Source organism: Takifugu flavidus, chromosome 14, assembly GCF_003711565.1.
Source record: "Takifugu flavidus isolate HTHZ2018 chromosome 14, ASM371156v2, whole genome shotgun sequence".
NCBI lineage: Eukaryota > Metazoa > Chordata > Actinopteri > Tetraodontiformes > Tetraodontidae > Takifugu > Takifugu flavidus.
This window is the reverse complement of record NC_079533.1, coordinates 12,410,826-12,421,338: the sequence shown is the minus strand read 5'-3', so window position 1 is coordinate 12,421,338 and position 10,513 is coordinate 12,410,826. Positions and strand designations below refer to the sequence as shown.

Here is a 10,513-nt window from a genome sequence, read left to right as displayed (position 1 = left end):
GATGACCACCGACATTAATGCATGAATGGATGAGACTGCAGGAATCTGACCCAAAAGCACCAGTGCGGCAAACACACGTCATTTATTCTTGATTAATTTGTCGATATGGTGGGGCGTCACATGTCCATTTGAGGGAGATCTCACTGCATTTTCAGATGAGATTTTCACTGTTGACATTTTAATGTCACCCACTTTAAGTGAACATACTTTTCATTTAAATAGAGGACACATCATGACCGTCAACACTTCGCCTTCAGGCGCATTTAACCACCCTCAAAAAGTCCAAAAGGACCGTAGGAGGCGCTGTAACCATGTAACTAACCGAGCAAGCCTGACATTGTAGAGGCAAAATGTCATATGACATTTTTAAACCAGAATTTAAAGCGGAAACTGCTGGGGGAAAAGAGCAAAGGTGCTCGAACATTCCGTAAAAATGTTAGTCCTGAAGGACCGTTCTATATATGAAGCTATTCTCCGTGTGATGCTCCTAAATCCCAGCCGCCAATCTATGGAATAGCCCAATGAATTCAACCAGCAGCAGCAGCAGCTCAATGTGCCCAGACTGTGAAACGTGCCTCTCCAGACGCGCACGCCTGTTCCCAGTCTCATTTACACACGGGCGGTGATGTGGAGGTCAACTGCTCAGCGCAGAACACCTTCTCTACTCCCTCAACCCATTTTTACTTCACTTTTCTTCCTTTTCCCCTCCTCTCCTCTAAAAATGAAGGTTATCGTCTTGCGCTCCTCCGGCGCACCGGTCACGTTCCGCTGAGAGGGTCTTTTTTCCCCTCCGGGTGGCGGCGGGTGTCCCGGTGCCGCGTCGTCTGCGCGCCGCGCACCTTGAGGTGCACTGTTGCTCAGGCGTTATTTCACACGTCTCTACAAGAGAATAAACTGGAATTACGACCAAGCGGAGGGGCAGGTAGGTGCCTGCAGCAGCTGTGCGCGGATACTGTGGAGTGTTAGGGTGCGTGCCTTGAGGGTACTGGGGGGGGGGGGGGGTGGGTAGTGGGCAGTGGGCAGTGGGTACTTTCTATTCATTATGTTTCTGCTGTTCGATCTGATCTGCACTCCGAGCACAACGTCCTCTGCGGGGGGATCGGCACTGCGGCTTCCCGCACTAGTTTTGGTTTATTTTATCTATATAGAGGGGGCATTTAGGTGGTGCGGCGACCTAAAGACAAAGGCTGGTTGGATTCAAGAGAGGCTTTCCCTCCTGAATGAATGTTGGCAGCCTCAAGTCAGGTCAGTTTCGTTCTCCTCTAAACGGGACAGGCTGTCATTGAGCATAAAATGCTGCCATGGCAACCGGATCACGGATGCGGTTATGGTCAAAACTCGAAATAAACTGAACTTTGGTAGAGTTAATCTTAAAGACTGAGATCACTAGTGCAAGATCTGCTGGGCAGGACTCTGTTTCCGTAAACAGGATGCAATTTTATTTTCAAGCGGAACAAATTCAAGATGTGTTACTAACACATACACGGAACACGGTAGGTCATATGGAACATAAATAATACAATTGAGTTAAATTAGATTGAAAGTTTGGAAGGCATGTACAGTGGATAGATATTGTAAACAATGCTGTAAAAGCCACAACTGTGTGGAATAACAGGAAATAAGCTGGACGTAGGTCACGAGCACTCTGCACGAGTCGATATCTAATTAATGGTGATAATATCTCATGTCCTTAAGAGGGCAGACTGAGGACTTCCATTAACGGCAAAATAGAGAAATCTACAAATCAAAACCCCTCAGAGATGGTTCTCTGACTTGGGGGGGGGATAATAGCCCCATTTTGCACGGTTTATGCACTTATTTTCCAAAGAAACTCGGTGATTTGAGACAGATGAAGGGAGGGCTGAGTGAACTGAGGGAAGGCTACAGTAATGAACATCATTTCCCTAACTAATACATTCTTACTCTTGTCACACACTCTCCTGTCGGATTTAATTTCCAGTCTTCCTTTCAATATTTCATATAATATATTTCATTCTTGTGCTTTCCTTTCCATCCTTCTTCCATCCCTCCCCCTGTCCCTCCCACACTCTGCTGGTGGTGTCGTGTTTTCCTGCCTCCCCACAAAGGTTGGAGTCTCAGCCCAAGGAGGGTCACATCCACACGTGCATCGCTCACCCTCCGTCCGTCTGCCCATCCCCGGCTAAACAGCCGTCAGGACAAATAGGAAGCTTTATTGGTGGACCCTGTTAAGTGTTAAGTGCTCCCTCAAGCCCTCCACTCTGTGTGTGCACTGATGTGTGGTTGTGTTAAGGCAGGGAACTAGGGAGGGTGGGGGCACCGAGTCGTCCGACACGTGAGACTAAGTGTATGGGTGTGTGTGAGAGTGTGTGGGTCAGGGAGGGGGGGGTTAATGTCATTCAGGAGACGAGTGTGCCTCAGATGCTGAGCTGAGCCAAGGAGGAGAGCAAACCAAGAGGACCTGCAAGAGGAGCAGCCATGGGGCTCGGACAGTCCAGCAAGGCGCCGGCCGCTGATGACACGGGTGAGGGTGAGTTGAGAAGCAGCTTCCTCTTCACGCATCATAAGGTAAAGCAGGGGTGGTGGGTTAAATGGAGGGTGGAAAAAAGTTGGGGAGCCTTGATTTTGTCATCACTGGTTAATTATTAGCTGCAGCAAAAGCGCACCGCCAACCTGAGACTGATTTAATGCTGATTAGGTCTGTTTCCGGTCCCCTCAGCAACAGAGGAGATCCCTTCGCTGCAGCCACCTCTCAGTCTCCTGATAGTCACCTTCCAGTCGAAAGGAAAACGCGACAATACTCTCTTAAATCACTCTGGACCGAGCGCCATCAAAGTCTGAAGTTATTATGTTGATTGGCGAAGCTCATGTTCTGCATTTCTCCCTGTTTTCTTCCTGACGGGGTAGACAATACAGTGCAAACCCTATTGATCCTCGCCAGCCTCTGAAATTAATTTTACCTTGGCTGCACCCCAAAAACTTTACACGAGTCAGTGATTCACTCGCAGCTGCATTCCCCTCCCACCCCCACCCCCACCCCCCCGCCTTGCAGTGCAAACTTTATAACACCAAACCCAACTAACAGGCCAAATTCTATTTATTTTTATGAGTATCACGGTTGATTTGTGCGTCTACGGAGGGAATTTCATTATCATTGTTCAAGTGAAAACTATTTTTCACAGGCTGTGACAAATCAGTACATCACAGCCTAATGAATCTCATATCTACGGCTCTTTCTCCCTCATTCGCGGCAAACTCTATCAAAGAGGACATCATTATTCATGGTTAACCTTGCTGCAGAGTCATTTGAATGCCGCTCTGGGAATGCCACTCATCGCAAAGCTTCTCTGAACTCTGACTTAATGCAACAGCGCACCTTTTCCCGACTTCGGCGTGTCACAGGAGCAGTGTTTGATTTCACCTGAGGCGGAAGAATAATAAAGGCCCTGTAGTGCCAAATGGCAAAAGCCCCGATGGCTGGAAACAAAGTAATCCCCTTGCTGATGGAAGTTGCGTCACCGCCACAGTGGGTAGGATTCTTCATTTCTCAAGGATTGGTTTACTGCGCGTTGAGGGGGCATCACACACCTGAGCAGCAATAAAGATGCAAATGAAGCTTTGACCTTCTACTTCAGGAATAGTAAAGGCCAGAATTTGTTTAATACTAACCAACAGAAACGCTTGACATTTGAAATCTGATTATTGACCCTCAGAAGTTCCTGTGCAGCCAAAAAAAAAAGGAGAAATATGTTTTTAAAAATTGCTAAGTTGTCTAAAGATCACTTTTTTGGCTCACACGTTTTCAAATGTTCATGCTCGAATAATTCAACACTAAAAGGCAGAAGGAAAGGAAGTATGGTTGCATCTACAATGACTCACCACTGAAATGGTTAGACTACGGTATATTTTGCATTTTCATACCAGGTGATATACAGAGGTGTGTGTGTGTGTGTGTGTGTGTGTGTGTGTGTGTGTGTGTGTGTGTGTGTGTGTGTGTGTGTGTGGTGTGTGTGTGTGTGCGTGCGTGCGTGTGTGTGTGTGCGTACGAACCCTGTCAAGACATGTTTCGCCCCTCTGAGAATGACGTGTGCCTCACATGTGCTCCTCATGTGCCACATACGCGTTTCCTCTTGCAGCCTCAGGTTATTGGACAAGCCCTGTTTACTACAGACCGAGCTTCATTCGCATGTCAGTTGCACGTGGACCCTTGGGTTCTGTTTCAGTTGTCAGAGTAACAGAGAGAGCTCTGATGCTCCCATGCTGACGTCTCCATAAGTGATTTACAGGCTGTCAGAATAAAAAAGACACGTCAAAATGTCATTCTGTCTTCAACATGGAGGAATCCTATAAGACAGAACTTGAAATATGAATGAAGGCGTGTTAAGGTTTTCCACTTTTGTGCCTTTAGAAAGAATTTGGTGAAGGGAAAGGGGACTTCTTGCAGCAGCATGGGCTCCACAGGGGAAACACCCCTCTCTCCCTGATTTTGGCTTTGCATAAATAATGTATGTATTCACAGAATCAGGTAACGCTGACAATCTCATCATCAGAAAAAGTCAGTTAGGAAGAGAAAGGAAAGTCAATGCGGGGGTGCCTAAAACCCAAAGGACAGGAAAAAGTGTGATGCTTTTATAAAGAAGTCCAAGCTTTCATAAAAAGATGGATTAGATGTAAGCTTCTGACAAAAAGTCCATACATTCCACTTGAGGGATTTAGTTTCTATCAGCAAGTAATCTTTGTTGAAGGAAGGTAGAAGGTAGAAGAAGGATCTCAGAGGCACAACCGAGATGAAAAGAGGATGGCTATCAAAAATTGTAGAGAGAAGAAAAACATGTGAAATGTACATGATTCTTCCAAAAAATAGCCTCCACACAATGCTCAGCTGCATCAGGAATCTGCCAGACTTTTAAAATGTGAATGGCATCTATTTGGTTTTATGTCTAAATTGTAAAAGAATGCAATCATGGCTTAGAATGACCGAAGAGAGGGGCTGTTAGGAAACAATAAGACATTGTTGACCTTCTTTTCTTGATTAACTTTGTTGACAGTGTCCATTATACCTGTACAAAGAAATTGCAACCTCCTTAGCACAGAGGTCCAATCTAACTCCTCTGAGGACTCCTCCTCTTGCAGATATCCATAAAATGCCACACAGGATGAATAAGGACTGTGATTATGATGGCTGCCATCTGGAAATAAGCTCCAGATTATATGTGAGCTCAATAGAGGTGCAGTCTCAATTTTCACGAACCTCGATCAAATGCGTGTTGACACTTAAGAGGACTTTTTACAGTGGCGGAGACGCTTCAAACAGGAGAGTTCATTCGGAGACTGTCTGAACAAGCGTGATCACTTTAAGTCCAAACTGATTCGCGCCTGTCAGTCAAACTCTAATGAAGTTGATTTCCTCATTGACTGTGGAAATGCCGCGGGTGCGTCAATTCCACTCGCGTGCTGATTCGAATCATTCCACGCTCTGTTACTCATGTGTCAATCATTTAATGTGGCGCATTAAACCGTTCAAGGCCCTGCTGGTAAAATATCTCAGTCCATTCCTCCCCCGCTTTCTCCACTTTCTGCCAAAGCCAAAGAAGTATGAAAAGAATGGGGGGTAAAAAAACAACAACAACAATTAGGGCTCTGGAGGAAAATGCAAAGGTCACTCTAGAGTCTGCGTGTGTCTGTGTGTCGCCGGCGAGTCTACAGGCTTGCTAGCGTGGCCCAGATAAGGTTGTATGAACACTCCAACTGAGACACGGTGAGAGGTGCCGGTGATATGTGACTAACGCGGCGTAACATTACCTGTCACATCCAATATATCTGGCAGAATCGGCCGACGGGCTACTGTGCAGGAAGCAGGTGATGTTTTCGGGAGGATGTACTGTAATTCTTAGCAAAGGACAGAAACTAGGTGTGTAGGTCCACACATGTGTACCTGTGTGAGGCAGCTGTTCCAGCCTCAGGGGACACAACAAAGAGGGACAAAAAACAGGTTCTGTCCTGGTTGCCATACAAAGGAACAAACAGGCCCATCCAGTTCATAGCAGGGATAAATGATGGTGGAGAGTGAGACAGGATAGTCTCTGGTTTGTAGATGTGTTTGTGAGGCTGTGGGGAACATTTGAGGTTTAGAGGGGAGAGATTTAGAAATCTGGAGCTGCAATGCTACTGTAAAAATAAGCTAAAATAAAAATAAGCTTCTGTTCCATGGAAAACCATAAAGGATGATCATGAGGGGCCTTTTTATGTTGAAGGTTATTTCAATTCATTGCTATTTAATGCCAGAGACCGACAAAGGCCCCAGAGGTCTCCATTTCAGCATGACTGTATTGTGAATTGATTGAGCTGAAAGGAAAACCTCAGAGTGAACCGACTCTAAACCCACACAGTTTTTTGCCCATTTAGAAAAATTGAATGACCTACTTTTCATTGCAATGTATTTTAATCCAAAATACCTGGGGTTTATCATTAGCTAGCAGTTACAGTTAACTGTTTTCATTGTGTGTGCCATTTCATATCTCTTACTGGGGGGTTTCTGCTCTGCTTTCTCATAGTGACTTTTGACCACTTCCAGATCCTGAGAGCAATAGGAAAAGGAAGCTTTGGAAAAGTAAGTTGGCTTTTACCATTTCTTTTCTTTTCAGGCAGGAAAACTGAAGGATACCTGGGGAGTTGACTCATTTTATCCCAAACATGAATAATAATAGCATCTTTTAGAATTACAATATAAACAAATAGAACATTTTCTATACTGTGTTGTCCCTGTCAGTAGTGCCACTACTGGTTTAATTTCCTGGCCAGACAACAGCTCACAGAAATAAATCCGAGGAGGTAGATGTCACGTTGTCATGGCTTTAAGCCATACGGAGCAGAGTAATTCGCTCGAGGCTTATGGTACACATGAGATACAGCTCAAATGTGCTCTTGTGTGTGCACAGGCCCACAAAAGCATCCTCCCTATCTCCAACTGCAGATAAGCAGTCTAATCACAGTAGATGGCAAGCTGTTCAATGTAAGTAGCAATGCGATCAGGGTTTGGCTGATTAACTGTGCCGGCTGGTGGACAGATCACTCTGGCAGATAGCAGTAATCACTAACTTATTGGTGCACGCCGCACAGACAAGCATAAGTACAAATAAATTATGGCTATCACTCAGCGGTTTATTGAGGCAGTGTCAAGGAGTCCCTTCCTGTCTGATGCCTAATTGGAATGACACTTACCCAGAAGGCAGCAGGTAGCATTTTCTGTTTCTGGTGGTGTCAAAGGAGACACATTTCATAAGCTCTATCAGTTCAAATGATTTCTTACATGATTCCCAGTGTTAAGATATATTTTATGCCGGTGTAGAAAGTTTAATATATGAAAAGAGGATTAAATAATTGATCACCAGGATTAAACAATAATCCTGGAGCAAAATGAGCGACAAACAATAAAGCATTAGTCACTGGTGACTGATATTAAAAGGCTCGGTTGCAAAAAGATTTTGTTAATCATGCACTTGGCTGACCAATGACAACAAGCGGGCAGAAAAACGTGAGGAAAGCACAATCGCAGCACTAAGTGTTCATTCGTTTTTTGTTATTTTACCAGGTGTGCATCGTACAGAAGAAGGACACGAAGAAGATGTACGCCATGAAGTACATGAACAAGTTGAAATGCGTGGAGCGGAACGAAGTGAGGAATGTCCTAAAAGAGCTGCAGATCATGCAGAACCTCGAGCACCCCTTCCTCGTCAACTTCTGGTGAGCCTCCTGAGCAATGCTCATTTAGTTTTGTTGACCACGTCAGTTAAGCATGTCACCCTGAACCATCTTCTTCCTCCTTGTTTCACCTGGGATTTCAAACGCTGGACAAGTTGGAGTGTTCTTGGTTGCATTTTAGATTTCACATAGTGCAAAAATATTCTCTGTGGGTGACAAATGCAGAGTGCTGGCAGGCCACTCTGACTAAACAACTGTCTTAAGATGTGCAGGGAAGCACTTTGGCATTGTCTCGCTGAAATGTGGCTTTCCCCGATAAGGGAACATGCCGAAATGTGTTGATGCTTTTACAAACATGCAGGTTAACAAGCCCGTGGTTCCTGACACACACCCGCAGCCTCACAAACCAATTTTAAAAGCCCGGGAAGGTTTTATTTATTTGTTGCAACAAGAACGAGACTCCATCCACGACACCACCTCCTGAGAAGTCGCTGAAATGAAAATACAATTTATTCACTGATCCAAGCTTCACGTTGTACGAAGCCTGCCCGGCTCTTCGTGCAGATTCTCTTTGTCGCCACACAGTTAAGGGAACCGGGGGGAAGGTTTTCCCTCTGTGCATACAGAATCAGATGCGCGAGGCTCGTTTTCAGCAACTCATTTATCACATTTCAAAGGCCGATTTTGAACACCAGGAGTCAGACTCCTGGCGACTTGCTAAGTTTGTCTGACAGATGACATTAATCCTTGATAAGGACTCCCACTCTGCTGCGTGTGACAGGAAGCCACCCCCGGACGACAGTTGAGCAGAAAGGCAGAGAGGAGGTGTCTTAAAAAAGAATGGCAAAGTGGCGTTTGATTCACAGGTTCATGTCAGATGGAGGATTTCTGGGTCACTTTTCACCATTTACCATTTGTCCCTGGCTTCCTTTCAATCCTTTTTATTCTGTCTTTAGTCCTAAAACAAAACTCATTTAAATTTGAGATCATTTGGATTGAAAATGAATAGTTGTTGTCTTTTAATCCAGATAAGATTATACCCATTTAGAGTGATGGGAGGTTGGACAGCGAGAAAAAGAATGATCAAGGAGGTAGAGAAGGAAAGCAGCAGATGGAGGGCAGGGTATGGACCTAAGACAAACAGCAGCAGAGCTTGCTTTTTTGCATGCTGTGCTGGACAAAAAAAAATGGTCGTGAGTTAATGGGTTTGGCAGCGTAAACTCCCCCTGGATGAGGAAGATTTCCTCCTGAGATGTGCTTGAATCAGCGCTGTGCTGTCTCTCTGTCTCACTGTGGTTAGACAGTAGCACGACTGTCCTAAGGTAGACACTCAAGGTCAGTCAGAGAGATTAGCAGGCATATGAAGTGCAACCAGCCAACTCTACAGGAAAAAAAATGCTTAAAGAGGTTTCCTCTGTCATCTAGCCCGTCCTCTCATCTTTCTCCTCTGGCTTCTCTTCAGTCACCTTGGCATCCCTTTGTCTCCTTGTTTTCTTCCTTGTCTCCGATTTCCTCCTCATTACTTCCTTTCTATTTTGGTCACCCAAAAAAATTTATTTTGACCCCCCAAAAAAACCTTTAAACAACTTAATTATTTCTTAATTTCCCCATCAGAACCTCAGAATTTATAGAATCCTAAAGTCTGGCACACAAGCTCCAATTGGCATATTGATGTGCCAGCAGCGGTAAGGCAGCCCGGCGCGTCTGTGCAGTGTAAGGAGAGCTCTCACTGGCAACATCACAGCTTTGATTTAAAGGCCATGGTCACACCATCAAAGACGGGAAGAAAAAGGAGTCAGGCGCCAAACTGTGGCAGCATATTTGTTGTGCTAGCAGAGTTAACTTTTGGATCCACTAACTGGAGCTGGACTAATTAGAGTGTGCGCAGTTACCCAAATCAGACATTATCAGTGAAATATTATTAGATAAATGAAGCTTTGATCATCCTTTATCATTTTTGGATTTTTTTCCTGCAGGTTCCCCTCATTAGGTTGATTTAGTTTACTCTAACTTACTCTTACAGTAGGTGTTGACTGTGGAGGATTGTGGGAGTTAACAGTGTGAGTGTGTGAGTGTCCGATGATGGACTGTCATCCTGACCTGGGTTTACTCCTGGCTCTTATTCAGTGATTGCTGGGACAGATTCCAGCAACCCCCATGACTCAGTTTTCACAGTTAACAAAAACTGGATGGATGGATGGATGGATGGATGGATGGATGGATGGATGATGGATGGATGGATGGATGGATGGATGGATGGATGGATGGATGGTGGGTGGGGGTGGAAGGATGGATAGATGGATGGATAGATGGGTGGATGGATGGATGGATGGATGGATGGATGGATGGATGGATGGATGGATGGATGGATGGATGGATGGATTTTTTAGTAGTTCCAGTTTAATATTCATTGTTAATATTGGAAAGCATCTTGGACTTCTGCATCAATAATTACTGATCATCAACCAAATTAAGAACAGAGAAGCTGATTTCGTAATGTTTGATGAGGAACAAAAACCCAGCAGGCTATTGTTATTACTTATGATGTTCAGAATGTTGTTTACCTATTTTACTGGACACATTTTGAAACCGTAATTTCCAAAATTTCCTTTTAAACAAACAGTAGTTTCTGAAGGAATTGACAATGTTCCGCACTATTCTGCATGGCTTCAGATTCAGTCCATTTGGCTTCAAAACATCTGTTCTGTGTGACCCCTGAAACCCAGCTTGATATATAAAGCTTTCATTCTAAAAAGAAAAAAAAAATTGTGTAACTGTCAAGCCGAGAAATGCTCAAAGGATCAAAGTGCCGCTTTCTTTAGCGAGGCCCCTA

At 44.6% G+C, this 10,513-nt stretch overlaps 1 protein-coding gene across 5 annotated transcripts in view; it reads left to right on the top strand.

Moving 5' to 3' along the window:
• The first annotated feature begins 567 nt into the window (after nt 1-567).
• The window catches only part of stk32a (serine/threonine kinase 32A), a 33,441-nt gene continuing 23,495 nt past the window's right edge, over nt 568-10,513 (top strand). Inside the window, exons 1-5 of one of the 5 annotated variants that reach the window (XM_057054183.1) lie at nt 1,036-1,245; nt 1,410-1,493; nt 2,088-2,509; nt 6,534-6,589; nt 7,571-7,722. In XM_057054183.1, the coding sequence (XP_056910163.1) occupies nt 2,458-2,509; nt 6,534-6,589; nt 7,571-7,722 (260 nt within the window). In that variant the 5' untranslated portion in view covers nt 1,036-1,245; nt 1,410-1,493; nt 2,088-2,457. Of the gene's footprint in view, nt 923-1,032; nt 1,494-2,087; nt 2,510-6,533; nt 6,590-7,570; nt 7,723-10,513 lie in introns of those variants that run through there. The other 4 variants (XM_057054181.1, XM_057054182.1, XM_057054185.1 and 1 more) reach the window with 4 other exon arrangements.